The 25,719-nt window shown below is 39.5% G+C and overlaps 1 protein-coding gene across 1 annotated transcript in view; it reads right to left on the bottom strand.

Moving 5' to 3' along the window:
• Positions 1 to 23,559, bottom strand: part of CAST (calpastatin) — a 134,122-nt gene extending 110,563 nt beyond the window's left edge. The window contains 4 exon segments of the mRNA XM_007466871.1: positions 8,684 to 8,746; positions 22,815 to 22,898; positions 22,900 to 23,061; positions 23,485 to 23,559. Coding sequence (XP_007466933.1) covers positions 8,684 to 8,746; positions 22,815 to 22,898; positions 22,900 to 23,061; positions 23,485 to 23,559 — 384 coding nt within the window.
• Positions 23,560 to 25,719: the final 2,160 nt, after the last annotated feature.

Genomic DNA, 25,719 nt, shown 5'->3' on the forward strand with positions numbered 1-25,719 from the left:
CCCCTGCATCGGCAGGCGGACTGTCAACCACTGCGCCACCAGGGAAGCCCCCCTCATTATTTTTTAAATGCATTATTTAAAAATGTAGCCATTCAGCTTTCTACTCGGCTTTCACTTTTCAGTGGAATAGATGTATGGTTTCAGACTTTACTGAGTCTACTCAGTGTTTTAAGAAACTAAGCAGAGAAAAATGTAACAAAATTGTATTCAGTAATTTTTATCCCAAGCACTAAGTGAAACCAAAATTGGAATGTGAATATGAGATCACTTTAGCTTTCAGTTTCCTGTAAGTAAAGTGTTTTCTCTGAGACTGTATTTGCAGATTTCAGAGTGATATATTTCTGCAATGTACTAAAGTCCAAATATTCTGCATTTTGAGCTCAAATTAGACCAGTTAGGAGTAAGAGGCTTGATCTGCAAAAGAAAGAGAACAGGGGTGCCAACCTTAATGTGAAAAACTAACCAGGAAGTCTACATTCTTAATGATTAAGATAAACATATGTTTAGAATTCACTCCAGAGTGTTTTCCAAGTAATGTCTTTCTTATTTGATATTGTGATAAACGAATCAATTTACCTGTGAACATCTGGCAAACAATCCAAGAAATCTGTACCATGTGATGCCATCTTGGTCACACTTATCTCTTTTTGTGTAAATGAACACTGATTTCAACTTTTCTTTTTTTTTTTTTGCTTTATCTGATGTTTGCTATATAAATGCATGTACATTGGAAGAGAACAGTCATCTATGCAGAATCTCCACTTACTCAGCACCCACTTACTCAATCCACTTAATCATAACAGGAACAGGTCCCAAGGGAACCTACAATACCCCAGTCTCCAAACAAGAAACTTTCCTCAGCCCTCACAATTCTAGAACTATTATCAGCCTAGACCCTTCTTCCAGCCTCCCCACAGATGGCACTGCAACATCCAGGTTCCCCCACCCCTTTAGTTGCTTCTTCTTTCACTTGTTCACTGGTTTCTCCTTCCTACATCCTCCATGCAGGCATTTATCAACGTTTGCTTTTAGTTTCTCTCTTCTCTCTCTACACTCTTTTCTTCGATAATTTCAACCAAGAATTTTGGCAGTGAGGGTTAGAAAGGAAGATGGAATGGGAGCTTGAGCGGTTTCAAAAGAAATATTTTTAAATAGTTTACGATGAGGAAGACTAAACCGATAAGTAGTCTAAAGAGGAGTCATTAAATAAAGAGTAAAATGAATGAGGGAATAGTTGAAGGAACAAGGTCCTAGGAGAAGTGGGAAGAAATAGGGTTAGTACCAGCTCCCTGCAACCAAAGCCTCCCATGTGGTTCAATGATCCCTTGAAACTGCAGCACCCTTGATGTGCTTCACAGCCACCCTGTCCCCAGGACACGGTAAAGCAGAGTTGGCTAAGGGATGGGGTTGGTGGGGGGCATTTTAAAAATAAAGGAAAAAGGAAATGAGAAGAGGAAAAAAGGAAGAAAAGTTCATGTGTGCCAGGAACTGTGTTATGCACTCCATAAGAATTATGTGTGTTACTCAAAATGTGCTCAGAAGACCACCATCAGAAGATATGAGTCACCTGGGGTGACTGGTAAAAATACTGATTCCCTGATCCCATCTTGGATCTGATAAATCAGAATGCTTGGAGATGGGGTCCAGGAGTCTGAAATTTTCACACTACCTCCAGGTGATTCTTAGGCATGTTAAAACTTGAAAATCACTGCATCATCTCACATAATGTCCTAGAAGATGAGGGATAGAGAGTTTTTAATAATTTTTTATGACACTAAAACAGTGCTCTACATATTTACTAAGCATTCTGTAATAATGCTGATTGAAACATAAAAGACTTTATGATGTCAACTTGCTGAGAGATTTTGACTTCAAAAATGAACTGTTTTTGGAAGGCCATAACAAGCTATTATGTACATTTGGTATATGATAAAATATTATTGACTTTATGACAGGAATCATACATATTCAGTCCTTAGATGACACAGGTATCTTGCTATGGGCACAATTTCAGGTTATCATCCCTTTCATCCCTTTTGAATCAGTCATTCCTGTATCTCTGAAAAGCTAATAAAGTCTAGAGATAAGACTGAAAAAATAAAAACTTTAAAACAGGATATTTCAGGACTCATATTTAATTGACTTGTCCATCAGGTTTCCAGGACTTATGATCTATTCTAAAGTCAATAAATTTAACTCCTATTCAAGTCCTTTGATATTTTGTTAACTTTGATTCCAATTTCCTATGCTATAAGGTACACTCTTCAGAGACAATTTTGGTGGGACCTACGATCTTAGGCAATTAGGCTCATTACTCCAAAGAATGAAGGGTATTTTATTGCTGCATGATATAATGTTCATATATTTATATGTTCTTTTATAGAGGCAAAATGCTTAACTATTTTTATTAGCCACTCCCTACTACTTATATAACATTTTGTATACCACAGATTCTTAATTTAAAAGCACATTATTTTCATATTCTTTGTTAAAGAGGGACTGTACTTTCTAGCAATTGGCATATGTTTCTGGGTGTTACACAGAGTTGTTTTGAAACAAAAGGACTACTAAGCTTAATGAACTACCAAACTTCCTTCCTTTTTTAATGGGAAAGGCTTGGCAATATGTAGTCGACAAAAGAATTTGAGTCCTGGTTAGAAATCAATAAGGGGCTCACTTTTATTGCTAAACAAAGTTCTCTTCATTGCCTAGTAATAGTAATAATAATAAGGCCACACCAATAATAATAGTAGTAATAATAATAACAATAATAGCAGCTCGCATCTATATGGCACTTCGCGTGTCCCAGGCACTGTCCTGGACACTTCATATGCTTGGTCTCATTGATCTTCACATTAACTTATGTAGAGGCTATTATTATCTCCATGTTACACATGAGGAAGGTACCCTTAGTGAAGCAAAGTAATTGGCCCAAGAACACACAGCTAGGAAGTGGCAGAGCTGGGAGCAAGTCCATGCAGTGGGACTCTATAGAGTCTGCACTCAGCCACTACAATGTGCTGCCTCCATGGGAACCATGGACTGGGTAGCAGGCTAATTGGATTAGGAGTGTGGCTCTTCAAAGCTTCCATAGCACGTGAGAAAGAAGATGCTCTCACTATGGTCTCAGAATGGCAAAGCATTTTTCTCCTGAATTTTATAAACTACCCGCATTTTTCTCAGAATTCAACCTGAATACATGTCTTAGGATAAATAGGCTATTTGAATGTCTACATAATGTCTGGCTTTTTTTTTTTTTTGCGGTATGTGGGCCTCTCACTGTTGTGGCCTCTCCCGTTGTGGAGCACAGGCTCCGGACGTGCAGGCTTAGCGGCCATGGCTCACGGGCCCAGCCGCTCCGCGGCACGTGGGATCTTCACGGACGTGGGCACGAACCCGCATCCCCTGCATCGGCAGGCGGACTCTCAACCACTGCGCCACCAGGGAAGCCCGATGTCTGGCATTTTAACTGTAGGTTTTGAACTTAAATTCATGGATTGCTCTTGTAGACCCATTTGGTAAGCTCCACACAAGAAAAATACTAAATTCTAAATTGTAAGAATAAAAGAAAAAGAAACCGCATATGCACCAAAGCAGGAAAAACAAGCTTTCTAAAAATAAATATAAGGCTTCCCCAGACATCCTCTCTATAGCACAAAAAGTCAGAAGACCATGGAGCAATAGGTACTGAACTTCAAGGGAACAGAACTGCTATTGAAAAATGTACAATTTTGTACTAATTTCTTGTGTGAAGCCAGCAGAAAAACATGCTTAGGATCCACACAGACACAGAAAATCACCATCTGTGTTCCTTCGCAGAAAAAAATTATCTTAAAAATATTCTAGTCAATGAAGAAATAAATCAAAAGTTAGAACTAAAAAATGGGGAAACTACAGTTGAAAAGGATTTTGGAACTTCCTTTAGCCTTCCAGATCAGACACCCAGGGGATTCTGGATCTCTAGGTAAGCCAGGTGGGACTGCCCTTGGGGCACCTGTTCAGCTTTGCCTCCTTCTTGGCACTGGGACATGAACTTGTCCAGCCACAATCAACTCCCCACAGTTAAAAACGGACAAGAGATTGTAATAACCTATCACCCCTTAAAATAACATTTGCTATGGCACTCTTCCAGAATTTGCTAAGGACAGCTATATCACTTACTAGTGGGAACACGGACTCAGCAAACTTCTTGAACAAAAAACACAGCACAAGATAATGACCAGATTAAATGCTATATTAAATGCCAAGGTACTTAAATACAATTATCTATGTATTTAAAAGTCACACACAATGATGACTCTTTTTGATTGGAAAAGATTTATCTATCACAAAGCACATTGTTTATCATTTTTAGTCTAGGCCCTGTTAGGGATGTTCCTTTGTTATCTCAGTTTAAACATCATATATATATACATAGAAAAAAGATGTAGGAAAATACTCAAAGATGGAAATAGTGGCCATCTCTCTAGGTACTAGAAGTCTAGATGGTAGTGTTTTTTCTTTAAAATTGTCAGTACTTTCTAAATTTTCTTCAATGGTTATGTTTTAGCTGTATGATCATTAAAAAGTTACTAAAATCAGTACAGTATATATAGTAATTATAAACACACAATATCATCACATTAATTTGAGAATACACAAAATTTCATAGCAGCAGTTATAATTTAAGTGGTAAGACTGGGTAATACTTTTGTTTTTTACAAGTACATGTTACTTTTGTGATAAAAAAAAGACTAATTTCATCAAGAGAAAAAATGTTAGAAAGAAATTTTAAAATGTTGGAGTCATTTCAATACTTATTCATGCACTTTTGAAGGAGGAAAGGTAAACACTGAGGAAAAGAATGCCACCAATGCTATTATGGTAAAGAAAATTTATCAAATATCTTTTCCTTTAAGGCACAATTTCAACTCTATTATCTTTCTTTATCCATAAAAATATATCCATTATGAAATTTGAAGTTCTTAAAACTGGCTCTGTGAAATCATGCCCATCATATTCTTTATTTTTTGTTTGTTTGTTTTTATTTGTTTTATTTTTAACTTTTTATTATGGAATGATTTTACATTTATAGAAGAGTTGCAAAGCTGGTACAGAGAGTTCCTGTATACCCTTTATCCAGCATCCCCTAATATAAACGTCCCATCATATGCTTTAAATTCCATTCCTCAGGACTTCACTGAAATATATAGCTAAGATGCTTACACTCACCCAGTGTGGCCAGATGTGTCAGTCAAATACATTAAATAGATTTGACTGTAGGTTTGTGAAGGCTACTTTGTTCCACTGTATTTAAAGGTACTAATAAATGTTTTCATTTTTCTTTTCCTGCTCTCTAGTCATTTTGTCTTTGGCTTGTTAGTCCACGCAACTTTTGGTCTTACAATTCCTCTACATCTGAGAAGGACTTAACAAGTTCATAACGATTGTCATAAAAAACAAAAACATAAGGCTTCCCTGGTGGCACAGTGGTTGAGAGTCCGCCTGCCGATGCAGGGGACACGGGTTCGGCGTCCACAGCCTGCGCTCCGCAACGGGAGAGGCCACAACAGTGAGAGGCCTGTGTACCGCAAAAAAAAAAAAAAAAAAAAAAAAAAATTCTCATAGACACTCAACTCCATCCTCAAGCATTTATACTGCAAATGCAATATGACAAATGATATTTTAGTTGCAAGAGTCTATTAAAATTGCTGCAGACCTCCTAGGATCACTTAGTGGTTGTATAGGGGTCATACTCAAGACAAGTAAGAGCTATTTATGGTAGCAGGAGAAAAAGAGCTCTGAAATTCACACAGCTGCATTCATCCCCAGATATTTTTACATATGACAATATAATAATGGTTCTTGCCTAACCCTAATCATTTTTACTCCGGGTTAAATCTTCCTGAAGCCCTCCTCTATACCTTTTTTCTTGCATCTCCAAATGAAATGCAGCAGAACAATAAAGGGAGAAGGAAAAAACACTGAGAAGTACCCCTGAGCATAGAAAGTACATTTTCAAACTGACTTTGTTTCAAAGGCCCGAGTTTGTCCTTGGAAGGCTAACCAGTATGTTTGCATATGCTTGGGGACAACAAGTTATTCACCCTTTGGAGGCACATGCTAGTTTGAAAATGGATTATCAAAAACCCAAACTAAGCTTCTTAATCTTACTTCTTGTTCCACAGAGCAGTAGATGAGAAAATATTTAGGAGAAAGAATCAGTTTTGGGAAACCTTTCTCTGGTAATCTTAAGAGGATGGTAGCCAACTGTGGGTGGTAGGAGAGGCAGATTACAAGTCCAGATTGCACATGGTTTTATAATCATGAACATAAAGGCTAAAATAATGCCTAATGTAGGATGGTTTCCTTGAATTGTCTCCAGGGCCATAGTATGTCATCAATGACTTAACTGCACATGACATAAAGAATTAGAGATTCTTTAGAGACAGACCATATTGGAAATATAACTTGACTACCAAATTATCACACCCACACATCTGTCCACCCTATCAAATAGATATGGGCAGAATTTGGTGAGATAATAAACAATCTTCAGTCTCAGACTATCTGAATCTCTGCAGTGATTTATGCCACAGGAGCAGGGCAAAGCCTCTGTCTCCTCTCTTCTGCCAGCTGGGATGGAGCAGAACAGACGGATACGACCAGGCTCTGGCACAAGTGCAAGAGTTGTAAATCTGAATTTCTCAGAAGTGTTATGAAACAATGTCAGACTTGCCTGAATTGCTGATAAAGAAAAATTCTTTCTTTCTTCTCTCAAGGTGGAAGTTCAGCCTTTCAGTTTCAAAAAACTGAAAGTACAGTCATCATACTGACACAGAAGTTTCAAATTCTCCCCTGGCTGCATTGATAACAGGACTACTTATCAGTTTTCCCAAGCCCTTTATAAATATGAAAATAAGGCACTTTATAGTCTGGATATATAAAAGACCTATCACCGGGCAGGCAGTTGTTGCCTAAACCAACAGTGCCTGTACATTCAAGGCGTAATATTTAAGCTTCCACATAATAACATAATTGTTGAGAATAATCCTATAAGAACTAGGCCACTATCCACTTGATTGTACTGGAAAAGAAGACTTCCTTTTTTGTGCAAATAGTTTAAACTTGATAAATATTAATAGAGAATAACATCTAAAACCATTATTTCCTAGTCTGGAGAATAAAGAGACACTATAGTTTTCAAACAGGAAACTATTTGATAGTTTGAAAGATATCTGGGAATATATTTAAAGAGTAGCGTTGATGGGGAACTGAGTGATATTATATAGATTTTCACGCTAGTAAAAGGGGAAAAATGTGGTATTTTTCCCGTGGGAAAAATTTTTAAATAATATAACCAAGAAGCAGGATAAAATCTTAATAAAAGTTTATTTTTACTTTGTAAAGCAATCTTGCCTTCCATGGGTACAGAAACTTACTGCAAATTTGCGTGGTAAGAAATAATCTAAAATATATTTTCATGGGTGTTGGTAATGGAAACAATAATAGACAGCTGTGGACAGAAACTTAGTGCAGAATTCATAGCAAGTTCTAGTCATAATGGCCTTCTTCATACTGAATATATTGAAATACATTGAATATTTCAAAACTGCAGGAAATAAGCAGAAAGAGGAGCTAGATTCTAGATTTCTGGAAACACGTTAATAATATAGAGAAAAATAAAATGATCACTTTTTGCTTTGTAAATTTCCAGCTACCTTTCAGGACCTGGCTCTTTTACAGACTGGAAATGATAACAATTCTACTGAATGAAGATGAACGCTCCATTGAGATTTAAAATGTGAAACGCAGCAAAAGGAAGGCAAGCCCGGTACCCTTTCGGAGGATAGAACTTTCACATGACTCTTCCATGGAGACCAGGCCATGTTAACAGTGCACATAATGAGGCATCATTCAGTGAAAGAAGAAATGCACAGGCTCAAAGAAAACACATCTCAAAGTGAGGAGGTTTGGTTTTACTAGTATTTCCACAGAATGGATCCAAGTAAAAATAGTCCTTTTCTCTCCCTTTTGTTTATGAACCTGAATGACTGGTTTAATCTAGGTTATCACTGTCTTCCTTTCACAGTGCCTCTCATAAAAAAAGATTTCCTGGGGCTTCCCTTGGTGGCGCAGAGGTTGAGAGTCCGCCTGCCGATGCAGGGGAAACGGGTTCGTGCCCCGGTCCGAGAGGATCCCGCGTGCTGCGGAGCGGCTGGGCCCGTGGGCCATAGCCGCTAGGCCTGCGCGTCCGGAGCCTGTGCTCCACGGCGGGGGAGGCCAGAGCAATGAGGGACCCGCGTACCGCAAAAAAAAACCCCAAAAAACAAACAAACAAAAAAACGATTTCCTTTTCAACTATATCATTTGGTTTCCCCTCATACATGTTTCGTTCACCAAAACAAACAAAGAAACAAACAAAAAACAGTTAAGATTCACCAATTCCTACAGGGAAAACACCCTAAATAACTGAGTTCTATTCCTGAACGGAAGCTACTTCTAGATGTTCCTCTCCAAGGAACACTTTATTTTTTTAATTTATTTTTAATGATTTCCACTTATAGTGTTAAATCATATCTTAGTTAAAATTAAATTTGCCAATATTCCAGTAGGAGATATTTGCTACCTCATTATTTACTTCAAGACAGAATTCACAATTTAAAAACAAGAGAAAATGAAAACGCAGTATTGTGGAAATTACCTCATCTGATCCTCTCTTTTCTCCTGACTTTGAAGGCGATCCACTGGTTTTTCCATCGGCATGCTATAAAAGTATTTAAAAAGATAATGTTTAAGAGAGGGAGGTGATACAAGATAATATAATCGTGACTTTAATCCTAAAGGGCTAAATATATAGACTGTAAAAACAAGGATCCCTTTCATCTTCCTCCTGAGAATTGTTGATAATTCTATACCGACGTAGGTGGCCTTCAAAAATTAAGGGAAGCTACAGACATTTATTTGGGATGCAGAAAATCAGTCTGTAATTAACCAGACATAGATCTGATGGTGATGCTAAGGTGGCATCTCGTCTCCTACAAAATGTCTCATGGAATTTTAAAGCCCAAATTGCCAGCATAAGAGACACCTGGTTCCTCATGGAAATGAGATGTCTGAGGACCATGCTGAGCCTAAGCCATTACTTAAGCCTCAGTTCAGCATGAACTCAAGGGAGGGCCACCCCTTATCAACCATCACGTTCAATGGCTCTTGGAAATTCTCTGGAGTTCTTTCTGTCTGAGTATTTACCAACACAGGAAGATAAACCCTGCACTGGAAAGACCATACCTGCAACTTTCATTAACTATGACTTTAGAATTTCATTATGTTCTGAAACAGAATTATTTTTCTCACTAGAACACTGGTGATGAAAGGAAATATTTTTACGTGGTACGTGAAAGCTTCAAGTAGCTTACATGTTCATTTGTTTTGATAAGATAAAAGAAGCCATGAAGATTACTGAATTTTTTTGAGAAATAAAAAAAATTGTATGTTCCTGAAAAGGGGGGGCAAAGAATTATTTCATTTCTTGCACATGTGGGATGTGCAAGAAAGTGGGAAAAGAAACCTAAATATAAGAAAATAAAAAGCTCACCATTGGGTTCGACCCCAATCACCTTTAGTTAAATCAAAACATAAAATTCCATTATGTTCTCTAGAGCTGAATCACAACCTGAATATGTAGGACACTTAAGTTATTTGAATGAAAAAGAATGGCAACAATAGTAATAGTAGTAATTTTTATAATTCTTTATTATTTACAAGGCTCATATACACTTTTACCTGATACCAAAAAAGAGTCTCATGTGATTTCATGGATTAAGAAAACTAAGAATAAAAGTCATGTGATGTGCTTTTAGTAAGGACATACACCTAGTAAATGAGAAAAGTTTGCAGAGCAGGTTTTCTGACTTCAAATCTATTGTTTGTCACTATACTATGATAAATGAAATAAGATAATATTCCCTTTGATCATATCAAAAGATATTTTTGTAAAAAAAAAAAAGAAAAAGGCCGAGCAATATTAGACATGTGGATGAAATCTTTCAGTAGTTCTTTGCACAAAAAACTAGAAAGAAATCACTTTCATGAATGGACAATTCTTCCCCAAACAAAAGCCTCTCATGGATTAGTGGGTAGACCCCACAGAAAAGCAGGCAGACTACAGCAGCTTGGTGAATGAAGCTCTCTGCAGGGCTTGCCAGATGTCCTAGTTAAGCGTTTGTCCACAGTTGAGAGCAATCGGTATTGAGTAATTAATGGATCTTGAAAAAACAGGAGGCATTTAAAAGCCCATATATATATATATATATATATATATATATATATATATACATATATATATATATATATATATAAGAAATGAATGTGATATCACAGTTCTAAATTTACCAGTTCTGAAAGGAGACAGATTGGGTAAATCTGCGTCATTGTAGACCCATCCCTCTCAAATTCTCTCTCCAAATGTTGAATAGTTCTTCCCCCTAGTCTAGCCTTTAAGAATCTTTTGCTTACCAATTATTCTAAAACTTATCAATTACCATCTAGCTCTGACATATATATATACGTATATATATATATATATATATATATACGTATATATATATGTCAGAGCTAGATGGTAATTGATAAGTTTTAGAATAATTGGTAAGCAAAAGATTCTTAAAGGCTAGACTAGGGGGAAGAACTATTCAACATTTGGAGAGAGAATTTGAGAGGGATGGGTCTACAATGACGCAGATTTACCCAATCTGTCTCCTTTCAGAACTGGTAAATTTAGAACTGTGATATCACATTCATTTCTTATCACCAATTCTATACCTTTTTCAGATTAGATATAGGTAATACCTAATAACAACAATATTCACTGAGCATACTGTTTTGAGTGCCTCATTTACTTGTAGGAAATATGATTATTCCATTTTACAAATGAGAGAACTTAAAGAGGCAACTGGCTCTCATCTAGAGCAAGGCTCCATGCTCTCTGCAAGGTCCCACTCCGCTTCCTGCTCGTTGGCAAACATATATTATGATTTATTGCCCTAAAGTAAACATGCAGACAGCCTTTTCTCTCTAAAATACAGGTAGATAGATGTTTTACTTAAAAACATTTATAAAGTTGTTTCCCGGTGGTGTTTCAAAATTGCAGTCCTCCAGGTTAACCAACATCATCAGTTATTTGCTTCCACTGAAATGCTCAAAATCCCTCACAATTATGCAGTTTCCAAATAATAGTTTGAGAGTGATATATATATATATATATATATATATATATATATATAGCAAATGCTTTTTAAAATGTTGAGATATAATGACAACATAAAAACTATATATTATAAGAATTGGTATTTTGTAATTTCAAAAGACATATTTGCTCTCAATAGAGTAAGCATAATGATATAATGACATAAAAATCACATAATGAAAGGGCAACATTTTTTAGGAACTGTATGGATCATATTTTTCCAGTGTTTTTAACCTGGCTTTTTTATTATAAAAAATTTCTAAGATACAGAAAAGTTGAAAGGATAATACAATGAATGTCAATAGTCCCATCACTTAGATTCAACAACTATTAACTATTGTTGCCGTATATTGCCATATCTGCTTATATTATGGACAAAGATCTATCTATATTTTTATATGTACCTGCATTTGAAAGTAAATTGCAGATATCCTGAAACTTTACCCCTAAACATTTCATCAAGCATCTCCTTAATTTGAGGACTTTTTCCTACATAACTGCAATACATCATCACTCCAACAAAACTCTAACAGCATTAATAAGAATCACCTAATACCATTCAATATCCAGTAAATAGCAACTTTATAAATGAATCATTGCCCTGACCATTTCTTGGGGCTTATTCAATATTTAGGAGTCTATTAATGATATAAAATCAGTTATAGCTTTTCACTGAAATTCAAAGTGACTGATTTTTAAATTCATGGAATAACTGAGTACTTTCCACATACTTTCCATTCTGCTGGTGAAATGAAATGTTTGGGAATGATATATGTCAAATTTGATCCAGCTTAGGAACCTGCAGCAAGTCTTTCAAAGAGTGAAGACAGAAAACTTTGTCTACTACTACTACACATAGCTGGTGGGTTGGGAAGAGGTGAGAGAAACATGGAGAAGGGAAGGAGTGATAGGTTGGGAACTGAACCACAAACCTGAACAATTTGGGAAGGACTTTTCTGTAAGAGGGGAAAGAAACTAACATGTTCTAAGCATCTCCTTTGTGCTAAGCCCAGTGCTGGGCATTTCCCCTATGTGGTCTCCTTTACTGCCACAGAAACTCTAGGGACACACTGGCAGCTCGTTTTATGGGTAAAGAAATAAGGATCTGAAAGGTGAGATCCTCCTCAGCCACATTACGTATCAGGATTATAGTCTGTGGGCCAGAGACCAGGCTAGTTAAAAGCTAGCTAAAAACTTTTGATGCCCATGAAGAAAGTCTCAATCCAATGCTATAAAAGAGAAAACAATGCCCCAAATCAACAAAACCTTCCTATTCTAAAACTGGTTTGTTTTTATAAAATTAATCAGACACACAACACTTATAAGTTTCATCCTGTATTAGAAGCTGGAGAAGAGGCAAAGACAGGAAGTGCAAGATGCCAGCCCTAAGGCAGGAATTTTTTTTTCATTGGGAGGATAAGGCCCCAGAAGACAGGAAACACTGGAGCTAAGATGAAGATTGATGAAGGAATGGAGTGACAGGAGTTCAGAGGCAGGGAAAAGATCAGATCAAAGTTTTGCTATCTTGCCTCAAAAAGGAATAATTTTCCAAACTGTTTCCACCTCCTGGCATCACTACGTATTTGGTAAGTACAGCTGTCCTTTGTCCTCGTTCTAGAAGATAGCATTAATATGCATAAAATTTTCTGCCATGGCAAACTCATAAACCTGTCAGGAAATCAACAGGAGCAAGGAGCAGTAAAGCTTGGAGCTTTGCTCTCACCCAGCTAAGGATCTGCGCCAGCGCCAGTCTTCCACTCTGGAGCATTTGGGGCACCCTCCCCATCATTACCTAGATACACCCTGATACATGCATAGACAAGGGTGTACATCACAGGATAAGATAAAAATCAAACTTCTACACATATTAAAAAAGAAGACAGACAGAAAGCGAGCTTCTCCAAGTCCAAGCTCAGCTGTGAAAGAGCACCAAAAGCTAGTGTGCTTCTGAAATGCCTCTGCCTAATTGTTTTCAAAAAAGGTACTGAGTTTCTTTTAGGGGGTGACAAAAACATTGTAAAATTAAACTGAGGTGATGTTTGGACCACCCGGTGAATATACTAAAAAATACTGAATTGTATGTTTTAATGGATATTTTACGAATTATGTCTGAATAAAGCTGTTTAAGAAAACAGGAAAGGTTATTTGAAAACAGCTTGAAGATTTTCCTTCTGCAACTTGGAGAATGCCAATAGAGGTCAATATTTGCATGTCCAGTGAGAGCTGTGGCAAAATCATGAAGCAATGAAATCTTGGTGCCCTCTGGACTCTAGTGCACACAGCTCAGCTCCCTCACTGTTCCACCGCTGCACACAGAGATAAAGGCTTGTCAGGGAAGTGGGGGTGGGTTGCTTCCTAAGGATCAGAGAGCCTTCATTTAGCTACGGGTCTAATCTTTCAGTGCAGGTCACAAGCGCCCAGAGCACTTTTGGAAACACTCAAACCAGAGTCCAGGGATTTAGATTTAGTTTGTCCAGGGGGAGCGTGGGCACAGATACATTTTCCTAAACTTCCCCAGTTGCTTCTAATATGCAGCTAGGATTGGAAACCACTGTTTGGAGAGGAGATTTGTGGGCACCACAACAAGAAGTGGAGGTTTCTGCTCCTCCAATCACCCCACTGAGTCGGCACCCATGAGAGCTTCCCCAGGTCAGGCAGGCCAGGGCAGCTCGGGGCCTCCTGGGTAAACCGAATGCTTAATGCAGGAACCCACTGTCCTGTGTTCAACCCAACATTTCCTGACTAGCCCTATTAATGGCACACCATACCTTCATATTGCATATTAGTCTCTAGCTTCTTAGTAAAGCAAACAAATTAGCACTTTATTGTATACGCTCCTGCTTACTGATTACTTCATAAATGTATATTTTGCCTTTTCAACCAGATGGTAAATTTTTTTTTAAATATTTATTTATTTTATTATTTATTTATTTGGTTGAGCTGGGTCTTAGCTGTGGCAGGTGGGCTCCTTAGTTGCAGCTCGCTAGCTCCTTAGTTGCGGTAGTCAGGCTCCTTAGTTGTGGCATACGAACTCTTAGTTGCCCCCTGTGTTGGAAGCGTGCAGTCTTAACCACTGCGCCACCAGGGAAGTCCCCAGATGGTAAACTATATTATTTTTTTTCTAGTCCTGTGGTGGGGATGTGACAAATAATTCATAGTTGAATGACTGCATTTCCACAAACCTCTAAAAGTTCCCTGAGAAGTACATTCGCTCTTTTCAGGTTAGTAAACAAGATAAAAGATTTTAAAAGTTGAAAAAAAATAGCTTAAAAAATTAAGAGACAATGTGCAAATTGATATTTCCTGCAAAATCCCTTAAAATCTATTTTTGTATGTATTCTGCTTTCTGAAACAAGACTGTTCAGCAAACAAACAGAAGGCCCAAGTTGTAAAGCTGATTTTGCTTTAAGACAGTCTCCCTGGTGTAGATGTGGACCTGTTTGCCCTCAGGTGGATTCCTTGCCCTGACCCTGGTCAGTTGGTGTAGCAGGGATGTGTACTGGCTCCCTCCAGTAGGGTCTCCTGCAGGATGGGCCAGCAGTGGTTTCAGCTCCTGCATGGTGATCCTGCTTCTCCCTCTTTCTTTCCAGTCTAGGAATGGTAGCAGCTTCCCGGAGATTTCTAATCTCTGCTTTGCCTCATCTACCCCAGTTGGCTTCCCAGCCTCTCTGTTACCTGGGTAACCAACTCCCTGCATTCCATTCCCTGACAAACTCTAATAAGACAGAAGGAGTGTGGGTCTGAAAGGCTATGTGACCTTCAGCAAATAATTTAAACTTTCCGTTTTCTCCTTGTAAAATGGAGGTAATGGTGTCTACCCCAGGGGCTGGCTTACTTATGAAACAAGCTGATATTAATGAGGAGCCTGGCCCATTGCCTCGTTCATTTTAAGAATACAATAAAAGTTATTCCACTCCCTCCTTTTTCTCTGGCATCAATCTGATTGTGGTTAATTATGAGACAATAAAATGAATATGAGAAGTAAGCAAAGGTTTAAGGTTTCATTTTCTAAGGCTGTAAATAATACAGCAGAGAAGTTAGTGTTTTACTTTTCATAAGTACAGAGGAACCAGATTCATCTGATAACTTTATGTTTAGTACTTTGCATATCTCATGACACTGTATTATATTAGTCTCATATTTCCACATTACAAATAAGGAAACAAAGTACACAGGAAATAGATAATTCATTTTTCAAACAACATATACCAAGCTGGTCACAGGGATAACGTTTAATGTGCAATTCCTATGCTATAAAATACTTCGTCAGGGTGTGGTGCATGTGTGTGTGCATATGTGTGTGTGTGTTGGTGGGTCTGGGAGTTGGATAGATAAAGAAAGACAGGCACAATGTTACAATGTTAATAATTATAGAAGGTGATGGGTACATGAGGAGTACATTATATTATTCTCTCTTCTGTGATAAAAAGTTTAAAAAATTTTTGAATCTTATCTCAAGAGTCTGTACCTCCCTGGAGTCACACAAAGGGAATATGCTAGCCATTTTACTTGTTTTTGTGTGTGTGTGTGTGGTACGCGGGCCTCCCACTGTTTTGGCCTCTCCCGTTGCGGAGCACAGGCTCCGGACGCGCACGCTCAGTGGCCATGGCTCACGGGCCCAACCACGCCACGGCATGTGGGATCTTACCGGACCGGGGCACGAACCCCTGTGCCCTGCATCGGCAGGCGGACTCCCAACCACTGCGCCACCAGGGAAGCCCCTTACTTGTTTTTAATACTGAAAACCCCAAACTAATGGAGAAAGCTAGTGTCAGAGGAAGAGTTCATTTACTAAAAAAATAATCAGTGAGTAGCCACTGTGGGCTAGGTGTTGTGGGGAGAATAATTATTTTTAAAAAGTTAAGTAAATGAAAGGTGTGATACATGATATCTTTCTTCTTCTCTAGAAACATTTGTTATCAAACCATAGAAATATAGGATAACCTTCTTTGGGCTTCTCATAAAAGAAGACACATATTAAGGATTAACTGCATAATTATAATTCTGAAATCCCCATATTTCACCTGAACTCCATACACTTCTCTCTAATATTTCAACATTCTGGTGGATATGCCCAGGTGGCAGGGTAAGGGCACACACCCTCTTTTTGTCCGGTTTTCAGAAGTAGCACTGACTGCCTTTCTGCCATGTTTAGCTTAGGGGGTCCACATGCAGTAAGGCTGTCTGAACTTCCTCTAAGTCAAAGATGATGCCATGAGAATTTCAATAGTTACTTTGCTACTTTTACAGTAGTCACTAGGATGTGCTTGTGATTTTTATCTATGAAAAATGCAAGAAAAAACCAGAAATGTACTATCAGCACTATTTTTGTGTCCACGGCACACAGTACAAAACCTGACACATGGTAGGTGGACAACAAGCAACTGTGAACATCGTTGGCCTTTACCAAATCATTTCTGTGTTCTATAAGTTCCCCACAGTCAGAATGAATTCCATAAATTTTACGAAAACTCTAACCATAGACCCTTTTTCTTCTTGGGTTAAATGACTCTCCCATCTGAGGAGGCACTTACATAAAAGGTACTCATTGGATGGAGTTATTTTACATTTTTCTTAACTGAAAGACACTAGATTTTTTTCCCTTTCTGGGTAAGTTTTTATGAGATAACTTGAAGAACAGAGCTTTAGAATCACATTAATAGGATTTCAATCCTTAAAACAATTTAAAGAGAGGATTCTGGGATGATGGTGCAGTAGGAGGCACCAGGAATCCATCTTCCCATCTAGATGAAAATCTGCCTGGCAGAATGTGTCTGATATAATATTTTGAAATTCTGGAGTCTATCAAAGACTTGCAACTTCCAGGGGAAGGTTTAAATGGTAAGTTTTGGTTAATTTCCATCAATTTCAGCTCAGCTTAGCAGCAGCTGCCCATTTCCCCCGATCCCAACTCACAGCACGCAGTTGTGCATTAGAGCATGCAGCTTGGAACCAGAAAGGCAAAAAGGACTCTGTCCTCCAAATACTGGGGCTCTGTATTCTGATCACTGATTGTTCATGCCCAGGGAAAGTGCAGGATCAGAAAAGACCTGAGAAGTTCTTAAGTGTACACTTTTGGCTGAACAAAACAGCACAAAAAACAGCCTATGACAATCAAAAACAAAAGAAAGCAAAACAAAACAGCAAACCCCGGGGAAGGAGGAGAATTTGATTCCCAAAACTTTCATATTATTAGATTCAAATGTCCAGCTTTAAACCTAAAAAATCACAAGGCATGCAAAGAAACAGAGAATTATTGCCCATTCAATGGGAAAAACAAACAAACAAACAAGAAACAGAAACTGTCCTTGAGAAAGAGCAGATGGCAGATATACTAGATAAAAACTTTAAAACAACTGTCTTAAAGATGCTCAAAGAACTAAAGGAAGTGTGGAGAAAGTCAAGAAAACAATGTAAAAACAAAATAGAAATATCAATAAAAAGATAAATAACCTAAAAATAAACCAAAAACAAAAAAATTCTAGAGCAGAGAAGTACAATAACTGAAATGAAAAATTCACTAGAGGGATTCAAAGGCAGATCTGAGCAGGCTGAAGAAAGAATTGGTGAACTTAAAGATAGGACAATTGAAATTATTGAGTCTGAGGAACAGAAAGAAAAATGATTAAAGAAAAGTATATAGAGCCTACAGGACCTGAGGGATACCATCAAGTAGACTAACCTACACATTGAGAGAGTTCCAAAAAAATGAAGAGAGAGAAAAAGATTTTTTTTAAGAAATAATGACCTAAAACTTTCCAAATTTGATGAAAAACATAAACAACCAAGAAGCTCAACAAACTCCAAGTAGGATGAACTCAAAATTCACATGGAGACAAGTTACAATCAAACTATTGGAATGACAAAGAGAGAATCTTGAAAGCAGCAATAAAAAATGATTTATCACATATAAGGGATACTCAATAAGACTGTAAACAGATTTCTCATCAGAGATGTTGGAGGTCAGAAGGCAGTGGGACAAGTGTTGGCAAGTATATGAAGAAATTGGAACCCTTGTGTACTGAGGATAGGAAGGTAAAATGGCACAACTACTGTGGAAAACAGTAAGGTGGTTCCTCAAAACACAGCTATACCAGGAAGCAACCTGAGTGTGCCTTGAAAGATGAATGGATAAGCAAATATATATATATTTCAGCCATTTTAAAAGGATGAAAATTTTGACATATGCTTTAACATGGATGAATCTTGAGGGCATCTGCTGTACAATATTGTACCTATAGTCAACAACAATGTACCATAAACTTAAAAATTGGTTAAGAGGGTAGATCTCATGTTAAATGTTCTTACAATACAATAAAAAAATGATAAGGAACACAGATACTTGAATACAGTCCTATGTATTCAAATGTAAATATGTAAATTGAATGAAAATTTATTGTTTAATGGGTATAGAGTTTCAGTTTTGCAAGATTAAAATAGTTCTGGAGCTAGATGGTAGTGATAGTTGTACAAGAATTATGAATGTATTTAATTCCACAGAACTTTACACTCACAAATGGTTAAGATGGTAAATTTTAAGTTATGTGTATTTTACCACAATAAAAATTTTTTAAAACATCAAGGAAAAAACAGAATAAAGATGGGTTGCTTAGAGAAATCTAGTATGTCAGTGAGACAGCCTACTCAGAACTAATTTCCCACCAGTTCACCTTGGAATATCAACTAGCCACCCACTGTTTCCACCACCAACAAGCTTCATCATTCTTTAAAAAGTACTTGTAGAATATAATTAACTTTCTGGGAAGTATCAAAATTGATTAAAGAATAATGTCATCAGGTATACTCTTAATTTAAGTCTTATTTGCAATGGGAAGCAAACCAATTCAGAAACTGGGAAACAAAAGAGGACAGTTGGGGCTTCCCTGGTGGCGCAGTGGTTCAGAGTCCGCCTGCCGATGCATGGGACACGGCTTCATGCCCCGGTCCGGGAGGATCCTGCATACAGCGGAGCGGCTGGTCCCGTGAGCCATGGCCGCTGGGCCTGCGCGTCTGGAGCCTGTGCTCCGCAACAGGAGAGACCACAACAGTGAGAGGCCCGCGTACCGCCAAAAAAAAAAAACAACCCAAAGAACAAAAAAACAAAAGAGGACAGTTGTGTGACCTCTCTTCTCCCAGCATCCTAAAGCCTGTGCCCTTTTTGCAGAATATATAATTTGCATTCCTTACTCCTAAAAGTCACTGCAGTCAAGTGGTCTGTCCTGCCAGGGAAGGCTTGTGACACTCTTCCCAGGCTGGCCACAATTATGGGGCCTCCCAAATGACTTGAGCTCCTTGATCACGCTGCCACTGGACTGACAGGTCTAATTAGGCTAAGAAACACCTTAAATTAACATGGACTACTAGAGTCAACTTTTGACTCAGGAATGTGATTACCGGTGTCAGCCAACCAAATTTACCCTCTTTCATGCTTCATCATTAGCAAGCTCATCAGATGTTCTTCAAATCTAGCTTTGTAAGTTTTTTTTTTTTTTTTTTTTTTTACTAAAACCACATAGTTCTTCAAAAGATAAGATCAATAATATTGATGGTATTCAATGGGGAAATATACACTGTAATGTTTCATTGACTGGCTTTATAGGTGGCAGTCCCTTAAACAAAACCCATCATAGATACACCTTTCAATTATTTTATCTTATTCTGCCTAAATTTTTAAAGTTAGGTCATTGCATTCATAATCTTTTTCAGTAAAGGATCCCAGTAAAAATATTTTAATAACAGGATTTACCAAAAGCATAATATATGTAATATATATAATATATACATATATAGTGTGTCTTTGTATAAAACTTTTGTATTAATAAATTGTATAAATATTATATATAATAGTATATAATACTATAAATTATGTATATATATATATATATATATATATGTTATAAATTGGCTCCATATATCTCTAGCGGATTATGGATGGGCTTTTGTGTGTGTGTGTATATTTTGTTGTGGGAAAATGGTCCACAAACTTTCATTTAATTCTCAAAATGGGCTGTGGTCATCCCCTCACAGCCATCAAACGAAAATGGTTAGAAACCGATGTCTAGAGCTATACTGTCCTAATACTGTAGGCATTAGCCACTCAATGCCTATTGAGCACTTGAAACGTGTCAAGTGTGAACTGAGATGCACTCGAAGTATAAAATACACACTGGATTTTGAAGAATCAACATGAAAAAGAAAGTGTACAGTATCCCAATGATTTGCACATTGATTGCATGTGAAATAATAACATTTGGGATATAGCAGGTTAAATAAAATATGCTATTAGCATTAAGTTCACCTGTCAGCTAATGTGACTACTAGAAAATTTAAAATTACATATGTGGCTCACACTATATTTCTATTGTACAGCACTGGTTTGGGAAAAGTCAAAGCTTGATCACAGGCAGGTTGCTGATTCTAGGAGGTTCCTACTAGCAGAAAAAAAAAAATTAGAATAGTTCCAACATTGGATTATAAGAGAGGTTTTAGCAAAATATGTCAGACTATGCCTAAACATAACAGGGTTAAAAACATAGATTTAAATTATTTTCATCCAGATATTCCAGCATAATTTCCTTTAGAGAATCATGAATTTGGAAGAAGACTGATGTTAACTCTAAACCATCCATATTAACTGCCATCCATATTTGCAGATAATTCATGTGATGCATTTTGATAAGAACCTTAGAACAATAATGACTCAAAGCAAACTTTTGCTTTTAGCACACCAATAAGATGCTACATTTAAAAAACCCAGAAAATGTAGTAGGAAGCATTCATGAAGAAACATCTCAAGGGAAACTGGAATTTCCAGTCATTAAAGGTATATGGGGCACTGTTGGTGGGAATGTAAATTGATACAGCCACTATGGAGAACAGTATGGAGGTTCCTTAAAAAACTAAAAATAGAATTACCATATGATTCAGCAATCCCACTACTGGGCATATACCCAGAGAAAACCATAATTCAAAAAGACACATGCACCCCAATGTTCATTGCAGCACTATTTACAATAGCCAGGTCATGGAAGCAACCTAAACGCCCATTGACAGATGAATGGATAAAGAAGATGTGGTACATATATACAATGCAATATTACTCCACCATAAAAAGGAATGAAATTGGGTCATTTGTTGAGATGTGGATGGATCTAGAGACTGTCATACAGAGTGAAGTAAGTCAGATAGAGAAAAACAAATATCATATGCTAATGCATGTATGTGGAACCTAGAAAAATGGTACAGATGAACCGGTTTGCAGGGCAGAAGTTGAGACACAGATGTAGAGAACAAATGTATGGACACAAAGGGGAGAAAGCCGCGGGGGGGTGGCAGTGGTAGTGTGATGAATTGGGTGATTGGGATTGACATGTATACACTGATGTGTATAAAACTGATGACTAATAAGAACCTGTTGTATAAAAAAATAAATAAAATTCAAAAAAAAAAGCTATATGGGTATGATTCATGAATGTAAATAGTCTGCACCAACCCTTATGTGGTACCTATTATCACCCCCATTTTATAGATATGGAAACAGGTTCAAAAAGGTTGACTCATTGCCCTTTGAGAACAAGAACTCTGTCTTGTTTTCTACTTCGAGGCTAGTACTGGGTCTGCCACTTAGTAGGTTCTCAGTGAATGGCCATTGGCTGAAAAGGGACATTTTACTGATTCCAACACAACGTTTCTCTCTAAATACTGTCTTATTACAACCCCTTGCTTTTCCCAATACCACATGCCGAGAGAGGTGTACTTTAACTATTTTTTTAAGTTCTCACCATAAATCAATGGGATATAAATATTTTTATTCTTTCTGTCAACAAAATTTGTGTATTTTTTTTTTTTTTTTTTTGGAAAGCATCGTAATGTTAAACCATGCTTCCTGGTTCAAAACATTACAAGTACCAGCTTGACTGGATATCACACCTAGTTGGTTGGACAAGCATTCAATGCACTAAACAAACGGAACATCTCTGTTCCTCATCCAAGTAATAAAGTACAGAGCAGTGGGCTCTCTCGCTCTCGCTCTCGCGCTCGCGCTCTCTCTCTCTCTCTCTCTCTCTCTCTCTCTCCCTCTTTCTCATTCTCAACAAGGGTCTTGATCTCGGTTGCTTCTGCTCCTTGGAGTTTTGGATTTTCTCCTTGAACCCAATCCCAGCTGCCTCTTCTTTGCGCTGGAGAATGCACGTCCAACAACATGCCTCTAAAAGTTTTGAGATTTACTTACGACTTAAAAACAAATACTAGATCTGAGCTCTTTCAATCTGAGTCTGAGTTCATCCAGGAATCCACGTCCAAGGGCGGAATTCCTCCAGCAACAATTCCTGTTCCATTCAACTCGTGAGCGTGAGCTGAGTCTGGTGCGTCTGCTCACACCGACTTGCACGTCGGGGCTCGCTAGCACATACCACCTTAGGGTGGGTCTCAGCCTCTCCCGGAGCCTAAACTGAAGGTCTGAGAGGACGTCGCAACTGGTCCCCACCCCTTCCCCGCCAAACCCTGCACAATAACCTCTCCTGCACGCCCAGAAAAGCAAAGCCCACTCCGTTTCCGGTCCTGCCCAGGCACGATCGCTCCAGTTTACCGTCATGTACCACCAGCTTGCGAATGCCATGGCGACAACGTATTTGCTCTGAGTCGCGCAGCGGACAACCCGGCGAGGACACGGGGTGCAGCGCAGCAGGGGCCGGGCTCGCACTCCACCAGCCCCGGACCTGGCTGGCGCCGAGCTTTTCAAGCCCCACAGCTGACAGCGGGGGAGGCACCTGGGCGGGGCCTACATCGGCCCTGCCCTGCCGGGTTGACCCCGCCCCGCCCAATTTGGCGCAAGGCTGGTTAGGGCAGAAGTGTTATTTTTCCAGGCAGCCACGCCCTGCAGCCGGGACTTTACGCGGAAGACCCCACTTTTAGTTGAACTACCCCACCCAGTTCGGGGTCCCGAATGAAATGTATTACCCTTTTATCCTCAACCGCTTTTCACCCCAGTCTCATCAATCAACTTTTCCCAACGCAGGCCAACTCCAATCTGGCTTGCTCCATACCCAATACACTTGGCCCAGGCCCGGCAGTACGTGCCAGCCACCTCCCGTCACCTGCCCAGAGGCAGGTTCTGAGTCCTAAGTACTTCTCAGGCTCGGGAGGGGGCGCACGGGGCAGCAGGCCAGGCAGGCTACCCCCAAGGAGGCGGCCCACGGCTCCGGGGCCGGGGTCCTCCCTGCGCTCAGCCCTGCGGCTCCGGCACAAGTGCCACTCACCTCCTGAGTGTGGCGGGCCGCCGCAGCGCGCCGGGGCCGCGGGGAGGCGGCGGGCTTCTGGCCCGGTTGGGACATGGCGAGGCCGTGGGGAGCGCAGACTGGAAGGGAGGCCCGGGCGGGGAGCGTTGGGAGCGAGGGAGGGAGGGAGGGAGTGGAAGGGCTGGCGGACGCGCCCCGTGAGGCAGCTTTTCCGACCCAGCCCCGAACCCGCGCCGGGGCTCTGCCTCACCCTGCTGGGCCCTCCCCTTCCTGCCCGCCGCTGGCTGCGCCCGGGCTGTAGCGGTCCGGGGCTCCCGGCCTGCAACTTAACACCCTCGGCCCCGAATCTTCTCCCAGTGATGCCCCCACCTCCACCCTAGCACTGCTGGGTTCCCCGTGGCTCACAGAGAGGAGGGGCCGGCGGTCGCGGGGTTCCTCCTTCGACTTGCCCAGACTTGGCTTGCAGTTGCAACGGGAGAGCGGGACCCGGGCGCGGCCCGTCTGCGCCTCAATACCCCACCCTAAGAATTTCAAGAATTAGACACCTTTTCTGCAATCTGCCCTGGTTTAGCAGAATTTACCAACTGAAATCGGGCCCAAGCCTTAGGTTCCAATCGAAACCGAAGAACAGTCCCAAGTTTAAACCTCTATAGGCTTTCTGGAGACTGCCGAATTTTGTTTTGGAGGCTGGATTGCTTTTGTCTTTGGCTCATTTTAAACAGCACTTCCTGGTTTGGGGCTGTGAAATGTAACAAGCCTGAAGTGAAATATAACAAGCCTGACTAGAAAACGCTCCTCTGCAGCGATTGTCTGCCTGTAGTTGCTGCCAGTTTGTGATCAGATCTGACAGAAGGAAACTTGTTACCCTGCAATGGCATTGACAGTTTGGGACTCAGGGTCACTGCTGCCTTCCATGTTGTGTTTTAGACCGTTGGAGAGAGAGGGAGCAGGTTGTAAGGAAAGGTTGGTCAATGGTGCATGGCATTTGGCAGAATCGAGTTTTTGTTTCCTTCCCCCTTCTCATTTTTAGGGATTCTGACTTCCGTTTATTCAAGGGACTGGCTAGCCTCATTCTTAATGGGGGCAGCAGGGAGGAATGATTTAAACGCAATTCCTCTTAAAGGGTTCCACTTACGATCTATGTATCTGATATTTCCGACAAACAGGCGGTAGGACGGGAATATATACGTAGAAATGAATCAACTGGGATATGGGGCCTATGATTGTCCATTCAAGAAAAATTCATTGGTGGCCTCAATTACATTTATAATTAAGGAAAATATGTTATAAGCATGAAAAATGCTTTTATGATTGTGACCAAACACCTACAGTAATTTAAGCAAACACAGAACTAAAGGGGTGAGATAACAGACCCACCTCCAGGCCCAGGAACTGGAAGCATCTAACTCAGGATCCTAGAGGGCCTAGATTCAGGATCCCCCAAGTACATTATTCTGACTCTGGAAGAACAGTTCCCATTAAAGTTTGAGATATTTTCTAACAGAGTATTTAAAATTGAACTTAAACCAGTTGGTTTTATATTTTGAAAGGCTTCCATGTAAAGCACAGTGAAAGGAACTATAGAGGGAGCGATATAAAGATTAAAATACATATTTCCTGCCCTCCGGGAACTTAGAGTTTAGCTGAAGTCATATGGCATTTGTAACACATGATCATTTGGGTGGCACTGAAAGACATACAGTGTGTGAATAAGTACAAATGTGCTTTGGGAATTTGGGGTTCTGTGGGTTGGGGGGATTATAGGAAGAGAAAGGAGGCTTGAAAGGGCTGGCTGGCTGGTGGGATGTGGTCAGAAGAAGAAAGGGTGGGGACAGATCAGGAAATAAAATGGAGCCCACCCACCTGGCTGGAGCCTCTGGTCCAAGGTCTGGAGTAATCAATCCATGTATTAACTTATTTATTAAGCAGCCACACTATGCTTCTGATACAGTTGATACCAAAATCTGTAAGAGAATGAATGACTTCAGCCTTCAGCCTTTGCTCAAGAGTCAGAACTCATACAAGCAGAACAATTACAGGCTAAACAGCACATTAATGATTGTAAGTAAAGAAGAATTTCAAAGAAGTTGAAGAAGAGGATGATGTTCCTCTTCAGGGCATTTTTCCAAGGTACCCACAGTTTGGACAGTGCCCTTCACTTTGGATGGCATTTCTTTCTACACTCTTGGAGGGGAAGTTACCCCCAGAAAACCTGGACCTCCTGGCTCACATCCAAGTGCCCTCTAATCCTGCTGA

This window comes from Lipotes vexillifer, unplaced genomic scaffold (genome assembly GCF_000442215.2).
Source record: "Lipotes vexillifer unplaced genomic scaffold, Lipotes_vexillifer_v1.1 scaffold364, whole genome shotgun sequence".
Taxonomy (NCBI): Eukaryota; Metazoa; Chordata; class Mammalia; order Artiodactyla; family Lipotidae; genus Lipotes; species Lipotes vexillifer.